The following is an 18,301-nucleotide window of genomic DNA, read 5'->3' as shown; positions in this document are numbered from 1 at the left end:
AGAAAAGCATCACTTTCACTCTCAAGGCTATTCTAGACTATGATTAGCAGTGTCAGGATGGAGAGGGAAGGGACAGGAAAGTCCAGGGAAGTCAGAGAACCAAAATGAGAGCCACTTACAGGGAGTTTAATGGGACACTTCCACTGAGTTGATGATCTGCGTTGTGTAATTACATAAAAGATATTTTTCAAAGTGAACTAATAAATAAATAACATGTATTTCTTCATATGTATTGTATTCCACAAAGGAATATATAGCTAAGGGTATATATATATATATATATATATATATATAAAACTTTAAAAGTAAATGAATTTAAAGAGAGAGAGAGAGATTTACAGGTTAAGAATCTCCCAAATTCTTTACACATCACATCTAAACATTGGTCTGAGTGGCTATGATAGGAGGAAACGTAAAATTCAAATGTATTTAGAGTAAGTTGGTTTTAAAAAAAACTGACCCAAAATGTTGACCTTCAGGACAAGGATTTATGATGTCAATCCATCTTATCACTAGTGACATTTACCTGGATCCCTTACTTGTCTGCAGTTTCCCCTTGTCAATGTACCATTTTACCCTTTAGACTCAATAGGTCTCTTGAGGGCACCAGTTCCAGATTATGCAAATAAAGCTTTTCATTAAACCTTGGTGCACTTATGATAACATCCATGGGAGATGGCTTAAGCCACACAAATTAAATTAATTACTATGTGATTAATAATCATCCCTAATTCCCATCTTCCCATCTACACGGGCTGCACCAACTGTGGCCACCAGGAGCTCCTTCAGATTAGTTTCTGAAGATCTTTCTATCAGTCTCCATCAATGCCCCCTCCCTGCACCTGCAGACCACCAGCACTTTCTACTCTTTAGAGGCTTCCTTGAGTGGAGTGAATGGCTAAGCCCTTGAAAATTAACCAAAAGCTTGGCGCTTACAACTCAATCCGAGACAATGTGGAAGAAAGGGCTGGCACTCTGCTTTTGAAGTCTTAGTCCTGAAAAATTCTGTGGAATGAGGTTCTACTCTGACACACAGGGGACTGCCAGGAACCGGAATGAACTAGGTGGCGACTGGAAAGCATTTTGTGGCACCAAAGGATGTCCTGGACTCACCCTATATTTTCACACCCCAAGTCCTAGAATCGGCAACTCCCCTTCCCACCCACCCCCACCCCAGACACCAAGCCCCCTGGTTGTCTGGATAAGAGAATAGTGCATGGATCCCAAGGGTGCCCTTGCTACTTGGGTGCCAGTGCTCGCGTCTGAACTTCCCCAGCTAAAAGAGCAAGTGTACGTATATGTACGAACCCACACACATGTACACACTCAGCTCCGTTTCTGTGTCCATACAATTGGACACATTGGAAAGCAAGAGCTCATACGAACCCCTCGAACCTAACATCACAAGATTTATTCTCGTCCTCTTTGGGACCCCCTTTTTCACAGGAGAGAACACTGAATGGCATTACGTAAAGCGTTTTTACTTTTCTAATTCCAGTATACCCCAATTCGTTTCAAAACTGGCAACCAATATCCCCAAGAGTAACGGTATTACTGGATTATATCCTTTACAAACAGATATATGAGGACTGTATCCTGATGGCATCCAGGCAAGATATTATCTTCCACAGTTACTTAGGTTAAGTCTTACTCTCAGGGTTCTTATGCAAATTTAATAAGGTTCAGTTCGTTTGTTACTACTTGTATTCCACCTTAGATTCCATTGTCCCTCTTGATTTTATTTGGGGAGTATGTGAAATAGTACTAGAGTTGTAAGGGTCAGAATTATATCCCCCAAAAAAGTATACTGAGAAAAATATCACTTCTTCCTCATCCATGTTACTGTCTTTCTGCCCATCCCATTGTCATCCACTCCCACTGAGAACTAACATTTCTAATTTTCAAAGACATATCCTTCTGACAGTTTTGTTTTGCAGAAATTAGCCGAAACTTCAGTGTGTATTAGCCATTTGCATTCTGCTTTTTCACTTAAATATATGAACTAGAACTTATGCCAAATTAGTTCATAGAGGTCTTCCTCATCATTTTCATCCCTGCATGTTAATCCATTGTATTGATATCCCATTGTTTATTCGTGCGTGTGTGTGTGTTTAGGTTGTTTTTAATATTTTGCCATTCCAACTGGTGCTGCACTGAGTCAAAGCAGCAATCACAGTTTTGATTGTTAATTGACTTAAGTAACAACAACTACAATGTCTAAGGTAAGAAACTTAACAAAGGCTTCCCACACATTCTCAATGCCGCAAACCAAGCAAGGGTCTCTATGCAAATGACTTGTGAGGGGAAAGTCTGTCCCAGCAGATGGAGTGTTGCAGGGAGTCTGCACGATGGTCATGTTTACAGAACATAGCTCCTGTGCGGAAGATGAAGAAGGGGTCATTTGTCACGTACCAAATTCCTCTCTCCCAATCTTTACCTTCAATAAAGCAATTACAGTAAAATCATATCAAAAAAGCAAGGTCCAGAATTCAATAATGGGAACCCCGAACTGTAAAGCAGAAAGATCTAAGTATCATGCTTCCTTTCGGCTCTTCTGTGAATCCCATTGTTCCTCTTCTCACAAGGGCTATGTATCTGAAATGGAAATCAACCCATGTCAGCCACCCCCACCCACCCAACTTTCCATCCTTTGTGGTTCTGTGGAGACATCAAAGAAAAGTCAATCATGGGAAACTATCTTCTTAACTTATTAAAAAATAACATATTTGAGAGTACTTTACAACTGCAAAAGCCCAAGTCAAGAAATGCATGAAGAATAACTCTTCTCACTCTGGGCATATGAACCTGCACAGTAAGAAACCCAGTTTACATGTTGGGTCAGAAGAAAACAAACCAAAATAATCATCATCGAGTCGAATGGGACTCCGAGCAAGTCTATAAGACAGAGTAGAACTGCCCCTGTCGGTTTTTGACTCTAGATCTTTACAGGAACGGAAAGCCTCATCTTGTTCCCCACAGGGCAGCTGCTGACTTTGAACTACTGACCTGGATGGAGGTTAACAGTCAAACAGCGTAAACCATTATGCCACCAAACTCACCAAGATGATTCGAATCCATTCCAACGCCACTTGCTGCTATCAATTCTGACTCACAGGGTCCCTATAGGACAGGGCAGAACTGCCTTGATGGCCATCAGAAATTGTAACTCTCTACGGCAGCAGAAGGCCAAATCTTTCTCGTGATGAGCAGCTGGAGGTACCAAATCCTTACATTGCAGGTAGCTACCTAACCATGACACCTAACCATGACATCAAAGTCCCATGTAGCAAGGCTGTAAATCTGCTAGAGCAGTTAGCCTCATCGTTCTCCTGCAGAGAAGTTAGTGGTCTCGAACTGCCAGCATTAAAGTTAGAAGGCCAGCGCTTACCTGACAGCACTCAAAAAACAAAAAAACCCTCACTTGACATGGAGTCCATTCGAACTCATGGCAACCTTATGAAAAAGCTTACATATTAATGCTTAAAACACATAGAACATTTACGTCACTTTTTTCCCAAATTCAGCACATATTTAAACAATACTGTTCTGAAACATTTCATTAAAGCTGAATCAAAGATCTGCGCTCTTATTTTTACTAGTAGGAACAATGGAATTAAACATCAAGCTAATATTCAACGCCTTGTTACATTCAAAATAGTATCTTTTTAAAATAGCACTGAGCAGGCTTGTATCTTGTCTCTCCTGACTTAATGTTTTTTAGACAATTCTGTACTGTTTTTATTTTGCTTTGAGACTAATTACGTTAGTTGTTTCTGCATGGCTAACCTGGACGCATTGCTTGAGCATACACCTAAACAAAGCCACTCTTTCAGAGACTTTGCAAAGGATTTCTCTAGAAGGTCGTGACATGCCTGGATAACCCATGAAAGCTATGTTTCTGAAATGGAAATTGCTATTCAGTGCCTACGTGCTACTTCGTTTCTTTGCTATTGAGCTCTGGGAAATCTGGTGCAATAACCTTCATGGAGATTGAAATCAAAACTGGTGTGTTGAGTGGCGTGTCAATGGTTCCTCTTCAGTAATAACAGGGACTGGGTATTTGTAATAAAGAGGACCAGTGTGCCCTAATTCACACTTCACGTCTACTTTCTTGGATGATCTTTGCTCGAATTCCAGCTCTAACTGGGAGCTGGTTCGGCGTCACGTGCTCTAAGAACTCAGGAAGCCTGAAGACAGATTCTTCCAAAGTGCACCTTCGCTGCGTCATAATGGAAAATTAAATATTTTTCATCTTTGTAACCTGGTTGTGTTTGGGCCTCCCCTTCCTTCACAAATATCCTGATTTCAAGATATCTCAACCCATGGAGCCTTGTCCACAGAGAGGGAGCAGCCCCGCCCTCAACCCTTGGGAGCAGTAATGCAAAGAATTATCCTAAAGAATTGCTTTTAAAAATAGGTGAAGCCGATAAAATCATACCATAGCTGCATAGATTGATATCACAGGGGTCCAGAAGTTAACCTCAAATGGGCAATCATTTGTTTGGGATAACACTAAACCAGTTTGATGAACTCAAATGCCCCCGGCTCAATAGGCAGGACTCTCTTAGGAGCCTGTGTTACTTCCTTCACTTAAGTGCAGATTTGTAATAAAAATCTTAATGCCAGTAACATATTTTTTGCACATGTAAGGAAATAACCACCTGGAGCATCATACTTGAGTGGTCAGAAAACTCCACGCTTGAAGATCGGTTTATAATTTACAAAGAAAATAGAAAGTTTTGTTCCTCAGAGTTGAAATTTGCAGAGCACGGCAGGAAATATTGCTGGTTTCCGACATAAAGTCTCGTGTTTTGCCCACAACCAGGGACCGTCTTGAAGCCTGAGGCTTTGGGGATCATTTGGGGAGAAAAACCGGGCAATTCGGAGTAGGGAATTTTTATATTTTGGGGCTTTTTTGAGGTGTAACAAACACAACTCGGGATCGGAGGGGACACTCTGCGGCTGCCAGTGAGGCGGGCTGGACAGCGCACCAATCACGGCGCAGCTCCGCCCTATATAAACCGGCGGGCGCAGCGACGAGGCCCGAGTCCCGGTCAGTGCCTCTGCTTGCGTTTCGAGTTGCGCTTTCCCAAACCGGCCCGCACCATGTCGGAGACTGCGCCCGCCGCCCCTGCCGCGCCGGCCCCCGCCGAGAAGACGCCGGTCAAGAAGAAGGCCCGTAAGTCTGCAGGTGCCGCCAAGCGCAAAGCGTCCGGCCCCCCGGTGTCCGAGCTCATCACCAAAGCTGTGGGCGCCTCCAAGGAGCGCAGCGGCGTGTCCCTGGCCGCGCTCAAGAAGGCGCTGGCGGCCGCCGGCTACGACGTGGAGAAGAACAACAGCCGCATCAAGCTGGGCCTCAAGAGCCTGGTGAACAAGGGCATCTTGGTGCAGACCAAGGGCACCGGCGCCTCGGGCTCCTTCAAGCTCAACAAGAAGGCCGGCTCTGGCGAGGTCAAGCCCAAAGCCAAGAAGGCGGGCGCGACCAGAGCCAAGAAGCCTGCGGGCGCAAAGAAGGCCAAGAAGGCGACCGGGGCAGCCACCCCGAAGAAGAGCGCCAAGAAGACCCCAAAGAAAGCAAAGAAGCCAGCTGCGGCTGCGGGAGCCAAAAAAGCCAAAAGCCCCAAAAAGGCCAAGGCAGCCAGGCCCAAGAAGGTGCCCAAGAGTCCAGCAAAGGCCAAAGCGGTAAAATCCAAGGCGGCTAAACCAAAGCCCGCCAAAACCAAGGCAGCTAAGCCAAAGAAGGCGGCAGCCAAGAAGAAATAAAAGTCGCTTTGGCCAACTGCTCGAAGGCTTCACATCAACCCAAAGGCTCTTTTCAGAGCCACCCAGATATCTCGGGAAAAAAGCTGTCGCACAGTGTCGGGCGTGCCTAATGGGACCCTAAATGTTTCAGTTCGGGAAGGTGGGGCATCTATGAGAAATAGTATGGCAATTGGGAATGGCCCTAGGCAACTAGGTTTGGGAAGAAAGGCTGGTTCCCTGGCACCAAGGAAAGGTTCTCAGGGTTCAGGGCAAAGGTAGCGATACGGAATCTTAAATTCTCCACTATCAAGTGCCTGGACAACTAGAGGTGGGGTCTCCGGGTATTGAACCCATCAAGTGTTCAAAGTGCAATTTAGATTCAGCCAGCACGGCTTTCTAAGTTACTGAGCTGGCAAAGATGCGTCAACTTTCGTTGTCGCGTAAGCCACACACTTTACCGCGAGCTCTCCACCGCGGCGGACACGCTGACAGCCAGCTCCAGGAGCTAAGGCGGTTCGTGTTGTCGCCAGGTGCTCTGCGGCCGGCCCAATCCTCGGAGCCCTCCTTGAAACCCGGCAACTGCCTCCGCCCACAAGCTGAAAGCAGGCGAGTTTAACTGCTTGCTGGCCGTGGACGCTCCGACGCTTGGCGAGGCCCCTTAGGCGTAATTTTGAGTAATCCGCATTAGGCTTTTTGATTGGGTTAAAGCAAGGTAACGAAATAACCAATAACATTACAGACCACAGACTTCCTTACCATCCGTATTTGTGACGGCTTACTTCGAGTACCCAATCACAAGCGCGGTTTTAGTATCATCATTTGAATATTGAATGTATAAATAAAAGCGACCAGAGACAGGTTTCTTTTCCTTCCTCTTGGGTAAACTGGTGCAGTTGCTAACGCTTCGCCATGCCTGAGCCCGCCAAGTCCGCGCCCGCCCCGAAGAAGGGCTCCAAGAAGGCGGTGACCAAGGTGCAGAAGAAGGACGGCAAGAAGCGCAAGCGCAGCCGCAAGGAGAGCTACTCGGTGTACGTGTACAAGGTGCTGAAGCAGGTCCACCCCGACACCGGCATCTCGTCCAAGGCCATGGGCATCATGAACTCGTTCGTGAACGACATCTTCGAGCGCATCGCCGGCGAGGCGTCCCGCCTGGCGCATTACAACAAGCGCTCGACCATCACGTCGCGGGAGATCCAGACGGCCGTGCGCCTGCTGCTGCCCGGGGAGCTGGCCAAGCACGCCGTGTCCGAGGGCACCAAGGCCGTCACCAAGTACACCAGCTCCAAGTAAACGTGCCAAGTAAGCGTCTCTACGACTCACCCCAAAGGCTCTTTTCAGAGCCATGCATGCTTTCAACAAATGAGTTGTAATCCTTAGGCACCAAATGCTATTCTTGGGTTTATTTTTTAATGTTCTCTTAGAGTTGTAGGAAGGATTTGTAGGTCCCATTGCTGTCAAATCGATTGGGACTTCCTCCAGCTCCCCCTTCCCCCCCCACCGTGAGTTATCTATAATTCCTGAAACAGGTTGCCATGTAATTGTATGCCTGTGGCTGTTGTGTTCGAACGGCTCGCTTTTGCCCTTCTATGGGCAGTTAGACTCGCCACGGTCACCATGGCTCCTCTCATTGAGTGTGTATACATTTTATAGTCACCCACTCATTTAATATCACATGAACATGAAACACTTTCTTTCTTTTTCCTGGAAACAATATTTCAAGGTAAAGCGTGCAAAGGGTCGTTTGTTGCACAGGAGAGCAAAGGGGCATGCTCAGCTTTTCTGAGAGTAGAACCTTTCTTAGTCTTTTTATCTACGTACGTGTTACTGAGGAAGGCTGAAGGCGAATTGAACTTTCACAGGAATCTTGCGAAGGGTTTTCTAGTTTCTTGACTGATTAAGTCCATTTCTGCAGTGCTGAGCTGGCTGGTGGGAGTGAGGTAAACGTGTCCACAAAGTTGCTGCGTGACATAATTTATAGTTGGTTTTTTTTATGCCAGAAGAAACCACATTTGTACTGTTTCTCTTAAAACCCCTTCAGATGGTAGGTCTACTACATTGGGATCAAGTAACCTCGGGACACGGTCCCCCTTCTTAATACCATCTGTTTATATACCCCTTCCTGTCTAAAAGGTTTTCAGTGGCTAATTCCTACTTCACAGTCTGTTCTTTGTCTGGAAGTTCTGCTGAAACAGTTCACTTTGGGTGACCCAGCTAGTACTTGAAATACCAATGGCTTGGCTTCCTACACCACACACAAGCCACCATAGTCCAACAAACTGACGGACAAGGGGTGCAAAAGAGGAAGACCCGCTGCAACAAGATGGATTCACAGAGTGGCCGCCTCAATGAACTCCAACGTTTAAGAACAAATGAGATGATGCAGGACCGAGTCTGCACCAACCCAACGTCTCCTAACACCCTTTCTCTGGGTCACCTCAGGAGGTAGACAGGCAAAGCCAGCCTCATCGGGCCAGGAGTTCGCTTCTGCTGTGCAAGGTAGGATTGTATTAGGGGCCATTTTGCCATTGACTTGTTTTGTGGTTTGCTGCTAGAGCATGAATTTACCTAGGGGAAAGGGGAAAAGTTGTTTTGTTATTTATGATTTAAAGTATAAAGATTATCTCAGGTAATAGATTCAGATTGTATCCAACCTAAAAGTCTGTAGTATAAAGTTTGGCTTCCACTGAGAATTAGGAATACTGTTCATTCCTCCCACCACTTTGTCCCTATTTTTAAAATTGCTTTATAATTTGTGCACCATACAATCAAAGGTTTTAAAGGAGGCTGAGGGAATTTGAGAGGTGACCCAGAGGTCGCTGAATTTTACCCAAACTTTACCAAATTAAAAGCTTATTAGCTGGGTTCAACAACCACTTGATCCAGCTGAAATAGATAACCAGATCTTAAGTAATTCTCCAAAATGTAGCACAGAGAAAAGAATGCAAAATGGAGTTTTTAGAGATCTGGGATTTGTAATGACAAGTTTGACATGGATCTAATCAGAGAATCAGAAGGCAAACCAGAGAGATTAATAGAGATTTGAAATTGAAAAGATCAGGACTGAGAATTTTTTAAATTATGCATTCATATAATTATTACAAATGATATTGTATGAATAATTATAACACATGCTGATTTTCATAAAGCTAGGCCTTCTCTTTCATACTGAAAGAGAAGATGGCAGCAGGCTGAAGTACTGCTTGGAATTTGGGGGGTAGGTAGTAATTGGGCAATGAATTATTTACATGTATTTGGCATCTAGCTAACTTAACCACTTATTGTCAATTTTAATAAATTCAAAAATTTCATGGACTCAAAATTAATTTTAATGGACTGCCATGTTTTCATTGCATATTATCCTACCATTAACAAACAAATATGTTTGATCTTCCCCATACCTTTGTAATTTTTTTAGTATATTCATTGGATGTTAAAATCCATATTAAATTCCATATTAGACAAGCTAGCATGTAGATTTACTTCCATCATTTATGAAAATAGCTTTGGTAGTTCATAATTTATAATAGTTGCTTTGGAAGGAGCAGTGAATAGTCTTATGTTGATGTACTTTCCTTCTAATCCAATTTTTAAAGTTTTTAATTGGTCGTGATTTAGGATATTATCCAGAAGTGTTGGGGGGTATCTGTTAAAAATATGCACTTTTTCTCCTTTAATCTGTTGCAATGAAGTGTAGCTAGACCCTTAAATGTATACCTATCCTTGCATTCCCAGAGCTGGTCTTATTTAGCCCTGTAAATATTTTCTAAATAGACACATTTTGTTAAATTTTTACATTATTTTTTTTCCCATCTTTTTTCATGCACAAAGTATCCTGGGTTCCTCCTTTGGCGTCACTTTTATGAGATGTCGATTAGATTTTGACAATAAGGTTGTTGTAGCTTCAGAAATGCTATTGTGGGGCTGTCCATCTGAATATGCTATTTGTTGCTACAGGACAAATGACCAAAGGTGAACAGCTTCGGTAACTGAGTATCTTTACTCCACAGTTTCCGGCACACGAATCCAGGTGAGTTCGCTGGGTGTGTGCCTGAGGGTCTCACAGGTTAAAGTCAAGATTTCAGCAAAGGCTGTAGCCCCTCTCCAAGAAGGCTCCTTCCCTCCCTGATGAGTCCCTGCAGTCTGTTGACAAGAACATTCCTTGCCACAGAGACCTCACCACAGAGCGAAATGACAGTCACCCCAAAGTGACACTGGAGTTCCCTGAGGCAGAGACATCTTAGCAGAGAGAAAGACAGTGGGAGAAAAGATCCGCAGGCCTTTTGTGACCTGCTTTCAAATTCACGTACTGTCCACTTGTACTACATTCTATTAATTAGAAGCAAGTTATTTCCAAACTCAGGAAGGGAATTAGGCTATCTATTTGAGGTAAGTGTAGTCAAAGGATTTGTGGGCTTATTTTTAAAATCTGTATTGGACTTATGTTAAATATTTTATTGTTAAAATATGTATATTTTATTGTTAAAATAATTTATGCATTAAAGATTAGATAGAACTCAGCTATCAAACTCCTGGGTTTGATACCATTTTTATGATAGAACTTTAAAAATCCCAATAACTTAAGCTACTCTTGACCACTTTTAGAGACAAAGTAACCCTCTGCCCACTAATGGATTGCAGTCAGAGGCGATTGTGCGGTAGTTACAGTCCATCTGTACCCGACAGCAGGACCAGGACAAAGACCAATAAATCTCACATGATCAGAAACTGCCCCCAGTGGATTTCCCTTCAGAGCGTAGAAGGCAAAATAGTGACCTCAATGATTACAGCACACTTATCCATCACATAACAGACCAGAAAGTACTGAATGTATTGAGTAAATTCATCTGAGACATGCGAAAGTTCGACGTGAACCGCAAATATCTGGTGCATTATCATTGTTGGAATTCCTAACAAACCAATAGGTTTTGTCTTTTTGAAAAGCAAAAATTTCAATGACAAAATGAGCAACTAAAAATTCAGATTATAGAAAAATTCTTAAATAGGATTCAATCTTTTTTTCCAATGGAAATAAAGAATGACTTTTACATTTAGAAATCTTAAAACTGATTTAATCATTTATTTCAAATCGTGTACAACTCTGCACCACAAGAGCCCCTTCCGGGCTCCCTCTCACTGCTAGCGAGTCCATTCTGAGTCATAGTGACCTGATATGACAGGGTGGGACTGTCCCTGTAGGTTTCTGGGACTGACACTCTTTATGGAAATAGAAAGCCTCATCTATCTCTTGGTCTTGAACTGCTGACCTTGTGGGTTAGCAGCCAACTCATAACCAACTGAGCCACCAGGGTTCCTTTCAGGGCTCCTTGGTTAGCTGTAATACCTGTTCTCCACATTTCTTGGGTATTGAGTTGGATGACTGATTAAAATAGCACTGGTTTTAGGGAAGTTACTCAGACCCGCAAATGAAAAATGGCACCCAATATTCCCATTTTTAATATTCTCTGTGCTCTCCTCTTCATTAGGCATATACTTGAACACATATGTGTCATTTCTGACTATCTCCCATCATGCCATTGATTGGATTTCCTTGTAGGAAGATAGTGAAAGTCCTATCAGAGCCAGCGTGGTACTGCACGATTGCTATTGCAGAGCCCTTTGGGACCATGAATGCCACATCGTTCTGCAGTGTCTTACTCCCAGCTTAGTAATCATATGATTTTCGGATTTGAAAAGAGAAATACTTATTCTAGCTCACTAATGCCTAGGATATTTCTTTATGCATTCCATTTCATTTTTGACAACTCCCAATTTTCATAGATTCAAGCATCGCACACTCCAAGGGCCAATCGTTAGCAGATTTCTGCAGCTGTTTCTCCTGACCTTGAGTCGTGACTCATCAGCAAAGGAAGACTCCACTCACATGTTTTACCAGATTCAAGTCACCGGGGTTGGCTCGCTTCCAAAGAAATCAGCTCTTCCGCGGTACCATTTCGATTGCCCTCCGACTTGAGAGGCCTGTCCTCGGCTCTGTCGCTGACAGTGTTCCGCTTCTATTCTTCAGGCTTTCCATATCTGACAAGCTCTCAAAGTGATGCATCACGTTTACAGTGGCTACTTCCTCTGAAGTGGGGAGCCAAGTCCGTCTTTAGTGACTGTTCTCAGTCCATTCTGGGTTTCTTCTTTGGAAGCTCCATTGACACCTGTTCACTTTGGGTGAAATACCAGTGACATAACTTCCAGCATTACAGCAACCCATAAGCCACCACAGTACGACGACAGGTTGTCAGTGGTCAATCCATATGCTGAGCAAATCATGCTGAGAAGCTGGCTTATACAAAGAAGAATGTGGGCTCGGGATTGGAAGAAGGCTTATTAACAGCCTGTGATATGCAGATGACACAACTTTACCTGCTAAACGTGTAGAAGACTTGACGCGCTTGCTGATGAAGATCAAAGATTGCAGCCTTCAGTGTGGATGACAACTCAACGGAAAGAACACCAAAATCTTCACAACTGGACCAATAGGTACCAAACATAAAGATAAGCAGAGAAAAGCTTGAAGTTGTCAAGAACTTTGTCTTGTTTGGATCAACAATCAGTGGTCATGGGAGCAGCAAGAGAACAAGAGACATGCTGCTTTAGGTACATCTGCTGCACAAGAACCTCTTTAGAGTATTGAAAAGCAACAATATTACTTTGAGGACTAAGGCGCACCTGCCCCGAGCCATGGTATTTTCTCTTGCTTCATATCCACGTGAAAGTTGGACATTAAAGGAGATCAAGGGAGAATTGATGCATTCGAATTGTGTACCTCCCACGTTCATTTGTGGTTTGCACAAGTAATTTATGTAAAGCTCTTAAAGCAAGGATGGAAATTTCGTATTTAGCCATCATTAAGGAGCCCTGGTGGTATATTAGTTACATGTTGGGCTGCTAACCACAAGATCAGCAGTTTGATGCCACCAGCCACTCCCGAGGAGAAAGACGAGACTTTCGATTGCCATACCAAGTTAAAGTCTCAGAGACACATAGGGGCAATTCTACCCTGCCCGCTAAATTGGAATTGACTCCATGGCTGTGAGTTTGAAGTTGTTTATTTTGGTCATAATCACAGTGCATCTATGTTGTGTTGCTAACAGAAAGGTCGGCAGTTTAAGGACACTAGCCACCCTTCAGGAGAAAGACGAGGCATTCTGCTTCAGTAAAGGCTTGCAGTCTCCGAAACCCACAGGGGCAGTAATGTCCCGTAAAGTCACTGGGAATCAGAATCGACTCAATGACAGTGAGTTTAGCCATTATGAACACGTGCTACCTTTTCCTCGATCAACAAGGTACAATGAAAATCCCAGGGAGCTTTTGAATTAGTTGAATCTCAACTCCAAAAAAAAAAGAGTGGGAGATTTAGAAAAGAAGATTAAGTCTTTCAGGGATACCTCCACAAAGCAATATTTAAGCCATTATCTGTTAATGCTAATGATGATTAACATGTAGCTATTATTGGAGCACAGTATCAGGGGCTTCAAAGAGTTCAATAAAAATATCCCATGATCTTTCACTTCCATTTTCTTAGGGACTGTTTGCAGCCTGCTCCTATATTAGCATCTATCCCAAGAGCCTTCTTCTTTGCATGGCAATGACTCGTGCTGATGACAAAGTGGTCTCTAAGACATGACCTCTTGGTCTTTTTCATTCAGGGGAGAGAGATGAGTGCAGAGAAGAAAGGAACGCCAACAGTAATAGAGATCCGTGACTGTCCGCAGACGTGAAGTATGAGGAGCCTGGTCTGCTTGAGAAAGCGTGTCTAGTGTGTACACTAGTGTGTACGCTCCGCTCAAATCCAACCCATGCCAGAGATTGCTACCTTTTATATTTTTCATCATATTTCTTGTATGGATTTTTAAAACTAAAACTTCCTTTAACAAACTGTTTGGTGATTCTTCATGGTGTCTTCTTTCCCTCTTTAATTTGATTATTTAACTGTGAACTTCTTCTACAAGCTTCACTTATCATGAGTTTATATTCGAGCATATCCCAATTTCCTAATATGCTGCTGCCGCATAATAGGTATGCATTAAGTCAGTGCTGAGTAAATAAGCAAATTTTGGTGAATCTTGAGAACTTGGATTCAAAATGCCTCCCTCCTGAAAGGGTTTATGTTCACCTCGTTAGACACTAGGGGGTGCTATAAATCTGAAGAATTTTTCTTTCTCACATGGCAATCGCTGAAAGGCCAGATCCTTTGTAGATCTGTGGGAAAATCCTTGGCTCAAATACCTTCTCCCTGCCGAGTCCTCTAGAGACAAGCAGGCTCCCTTCTCTGGAATTCCTACCAGATTTCTTCTTTTCTCTTCATCTAAACTACCTGGGTAGTGCAAATTGTTAACGTGCTGAGCAGCCAACGGAGAAAAAGAGCCTGGAGGTGTCAGTGCACGCAGAGGCGCCTCAGACAAAATTCAACCAATGTGACTCACCTTAACCAAAGACAGGCGGTAAGAAGCCAGGCCCCCGCTGGAGTGGAATTGTACTCTGAGAGACAAGGGGTTGCCGGGAGTCAGAATAGAATCCATGGCAACTGGTTTTCTCCCTTTCTCAAAAGCTCTTGCTCCACCTTGCCAGTTTCTTTTGCGAGCTAGAATTTCTGGATCACGGAGAAGCATCCTTCATTCTCAAAGCTCTGGCTCCTGAATAACGGTCTATGTGTCCAGGGAGCCGTGTGGATCACACTGTTTGCAGCTTTCAGGTTTCTGTTGCTCTGATGAACCTGGGGGGGGGGGGGGGGGGGATTTTCCTTGACTCTTGTTGTTGTTTATCTAGTCTGTAGGTGTCTTGTCTCAGGAGAGCTTTTCTTCGGCATTGCATGTGAAAGTCCTTTACTGGACCTCTGTTTACTCTTACTAATGTGTTTACCCTTCCCATTCTATTATCTCAGATGTTAGTAGTGCTAACATCGGTAAGCAGTTTTCCAGGCAGGGATCCTTAAGGTTCTCTTCCCCTTCCCAGATTCCTTGACTTGTGTCCAGTTTCACATAAAAGGAACCCGCTCCAATTTTGCTTTCATCACACACATTATTTTGCTTCGTGGAAACAAAGTGAGCCTCATAAAGAGACAAAGTACAGTAGTTTACATATCCCAGAACTGTGCCCTATGCCTTTCCGAGAAAGGCAAAAGAAAACACTTCCAGCTTCTCTACACCACAATCATCTAGCCCCCCAGAAAACATAAAATAAATTAGATTTAAATTAACGTCTAGTTCAAGTTTGTGTAAGCCTAAGAAATACCACTTTTCTTAGAAGTAAAATTCCTTTTAAAGGACGAAAGTATACCAGAGAGTTAGTTGGAATGATTTTCTTTGAGGTGGAAAATAGATAGTGGTGGTGGTTATACAACATTGTGAATGTAATAAGCGCCACTGAATCTAACAGCTACAAGCAAAGACTTCACGTGGAAATATAATTTATAGAGACTCATTACTCCTGCACAGGACAAAGACACCACATCTACATGAGGAAGACTATCAGTCCAAGGACATACAGACATCTGAGGCTTGACAGAACCAGTAGAAAGTGGGAGGGAATCCATTACAAAGGCCATGGCTGGCAGCAGATAGGTACCTCATCATTGCAGACAGGACTATAGAACCAGAAAAGGGACTATGATTGGGACTCATTCACTATTTTATATAGAAAAGCTTTAGGTTGATTCAGGACCCTCTGACTAAGACACCCCAAATTTCCTTAAGGGCCCAGCCAGGCAAGCCCGCTCCACTGCCAGCCCCAGGGTTGACTGTGAGTGTGGTGCAATCTACCTTCTAACACGGGGTCTCTGGGGGCAAAGCTGTTCACACTGCTGGTTGCTGGTCTGAAAGAACCCCAGGGATGTGCAATTCCTGTGCAGAACCAACAATGGCTTTAGGGCTCTCCCTGTCCACAGTGGCCGTTCACAGCCCAATACTCAGAATGTAAGCTCTAGGAATAACAGTAAGCTTTATGTTGTGGTGAATTGAGAAGAAAGAATGGGTGAAAGTCTACCAGAGAAGTCCATGTATTTATAGGCATAATAGTTCGTCTTGTTTTTAAACTGATCATTCTAGAGGCTAGGCAATAAACTCAGCTTATAATCAAGTAAAGCCTGTCCCTAAAGAGATTTGAACAACTGAGCTCAAGAGATAATATCCATGGTATCTAATTGTGGGGGGAGGTCAGATGCTCACAGGCATCTTCCCTGCAGGCAGTCCCTGCCAGACTGTTGTCTCCCCACACCACAGGGGTGGGCTTGCTCCCTGCTGCTAGAGACAATGGATTAACAGTCTCTCAGTTGAGCCAGGGAACAGACCAAACTGTTCTGTGGCATCCAAGGTTAGGCTGCCATCCTGTACCTAGGATCTGCCCATCTTGTCACATGTATACCCCCAATCCCTCCTCTTCCTATTGTGTATATGTCCCTGACCACCCCTTCTCATTACTGTATTACCTATAGTACAACCCCTTCCTGTGATGTATGTCCTCACCTGTAATTAGGGGCTTGAATGTCCCCAGAGAATATAAAAAGCCTGGGCTAGCATTAAACACTCTCTCCCTCCACATGGACCATCAAGCGGGGCAGAGATGAGCATGCTACTATGAATCGTGTCTGACTCCATTTATTTCAATACTTCTCTTCTATCTCTCATGCTCTCTATAACTTTACTATGATCTTTACTTATTATCGCTGTACAATTGCACCTACCGGACCCATAATGGTGTGTTATGGGCTGGCTTCCCCTGACATCTAATACATCTATTGCTGCAATTTCAAAGTACATAAAAATAAACCCAAACATGTCCAATTACATTTTTTAAAAAGTTTTAAGTGTCACATCCAGCAGGACTTAAATGTACTGTCACCAGTTGCAATGGAGAGTTTTCTTTCTCAAAGACTTGTGATCCTGGGAGGAAGAGTGGGTGAGGAGTTGGGCGGTGAATTTCAAGGTCAGCACTTGGAAACCACCAGCCATTCCATTGGAGAAAGATGTGGCTTTCTACTCCTGGGAAGATTTACCATCTTAGAAACCCACAGGGGCAGTTCGACTTGGTCCTACAGTGTTGGAATCAACTCAACTGCATCATGATTTGGTGGGTTTATTCCTGGAAAGGGGATGTTGATGAGATACTCAACCTCTTTTTGCTCCAAGAAGGGTTTACTGCAAAGATACCATTCTACAGGTGATGTATACAAGTCTCACAAATGCCTCGTGATTTACCCAGAACCATGACAGACACACCACCCTCATAAGAGATAAGAGAACTGTGTATCCCCACTCAGAACAAACTTCAGCAAGCTGTGCTTAGATTTCCCTCCCTCCCCTTCCTCAGAACTTTGATCCACCCTCAGCCTGAGGCAACAGTCAAGGTCTCCTTTGACAGGCCCCTAAAAAGACTTTATAGCAGCGGTTCTCAACCTGGGGGTCGCAGCCCCTTTGGAGGGTCGAAGGACTTTTTCACAAGGGTCACCTAAGACCATCAAAAAACACATCTTTCCGATGTTCTTAGGAATGGAGACAACGCTCATCTATCCATCTCCAGGTGGGTCCACCCACATGCAGATACACCCACATATGAGTACCCGCCATGAAGACTGTTACCCATGCTACGCTGTACTTCAACTAAATTTAATTTATTTGTCATTAGAAATAAATATTTCACAATACATATTTACATATTGTTCTGGTGAATAATCACTATGCTTTCATGATGTTCAATTTGTAAGAATGAAAATACATCCTGCCTATCAGATATTTACATGATGATTCATAACAGGAGCAAAAATAGAATTATGAAGTAGCAAGGAAGATAATTTTATGGTTGGGGGTCACCATAACGTGAGGAACTGTATTAAAGGGTCGCAGCATTAGGAAGGTTGAGAACCACTGCTTTATAGGGTCACTACTGGCTGTGAGCTTGGTGGTGGTTTTGTTTTTGTTGTTTAAGAAATTGTTGACATGATGTCAGGAGACCCGTCCCTGGAGAAGGGCATTCTGGTCGGTAAAGTGGAGGGGCAGCAAAAGAGGAGGGCCCGCCACCAGAAAGACTGACTCAGTGACTGCATCAATGGGCTCAAACATCAGAAGTACTGTGAGGAGGGAGCAGGACCTGCGATGTTTCATTCTGCCATACCTAGTGTGACCACGAGCCAGAATTGATCAGACCACATCAAACAACAACTGGGCAGAGACTCTTTGATATGCTATCTGATCTTGCCAGCCTGCCCCACACCCAGATGCTATAATCCTTTCTTTTCCCTTTTCAAAGACAGGTTGCATTTATTTGCTGACGATTAGACATGCTTCAGACACAGCAGAAGTGAGTTTATCAGGAGAGGTCATTCCTTGCCAGCAGGTCAAGGTGGCCCAAAGAGAGCCATCTTCAACCTGAAGCCCCCTGGAATTTGGCAAACCACCAGTGGGTGGGCCTGGTCCTTCTCGCCTGGATAGGGGCCTGAGTTGCTAATCCTATTGTTGGTACTTGTGCTTGATGTGTTTCCACAACTTCCCCTTGTTGACGTGCGCGCAGTTGGCACCGAGCCTTGGTCGAAGGCATGGCCCGGTGGCAATGGTGAGGT

General features: G+C 43.9%; 2 protein-coding genes across 4 annotated transcripts; both read left to right on the top strand.

The window, feature by feature from the left end:
* The first annotated feature begins 5,057 nt into the window (after window positions 1-5,057).
* H1-4 (H1.4 linker histone, cluster member) lies at window positions 5,058-6,476 on the top strand. Its single transcript, XM_075540716.1, has one exon. It carries the CDS (start codon window positions 5,107-5,109, stop codon window positions 5,761-5,763), a length of 657 nt encoding a protein of 218 aa, XP_075396831.1. The 5' UTR covers window positions 5,058-5,106; the 3' UTR covers window positions 5,764-6,476.
* A 131-nt stretch (window positions 6,477-6,607) lies between these two features.
* Window positions 6,608-14,400, top strand: LOC142428029 (histone H2B type 2-F). 3 transcript variants are annotated; one of them, XR_012780131.1, is made up of 3 exons: window positions 6,608-8,238; window positions 9,697-9,769; window positions 13,398-14,400. XR_012780131.1 is itself a non-coding variant. In XM_075533192.1 (2 exons), exon 1 carries the CDS (start codon window positions 6,652-6,654, stop codon window positions 7,030-7,032), a length of 381 nt encoding a protein of 126 aa, XP_075389307.1. In that variant the 5' UTR covers window positions 6,608-6,651; the 3' UTR covers window positions 7,033-7,041; window positions 13,398-14,394. The 3 variants fall into 3 exon arrangements, 1 of the variants encoding a protein (XP_075389307.1); XR_012780132.1 differs by lacking the exon at window positions 13,398-14,400 and adding an exon at window positions 11,521-13,391; XM_075533192.1 differs by lacking the exon at window positions 9,697-9,769 and having other exon boundaries at window positions 6,608-7,041; window positions 13,398-14,394.
* Window positions 14,401-18,301: the final 3,901 nt, after the last annotated feature.

This window comes from Tenrec ecaudatus, chromosome 1, assembly GCF_050624435.1.
Source record: "Tenrec ecaudatus isolate mTenEca1 chromosome 1, mTenEca1.hap1, whole genome shotgun sequence".
NCBI classification, from domain to species: Eukaryota; Metazoa; Chordata; class Mammalia; order Afrosoricida; family Tenrecidae; genus Tenrec; species Tenrec ecaudatus.
The sequence above is the reverse complement of the archived record's forward strand: the minus strand, read 5'-3'. Positions and strand labels throughout refer to the sequence as shown.

Excerpts from the sequence above, each read along its gene's own strand:
- H1-4 (XM_075540716.1), top strand. The coding sequence starts at position 5,107 with ATGTCGGAGACTGCGCCCGCCGCCCCTGCCGCGCCGGCCCCCGCCGAG.
- LOC142428029 (XM_075533192.1), top strand. The coding sequence starts at position 6,652 with ATGCCTGAGCCCGCCAAGTCCGCGCCCGCCCCGAAGAAGGGCTCCAAG.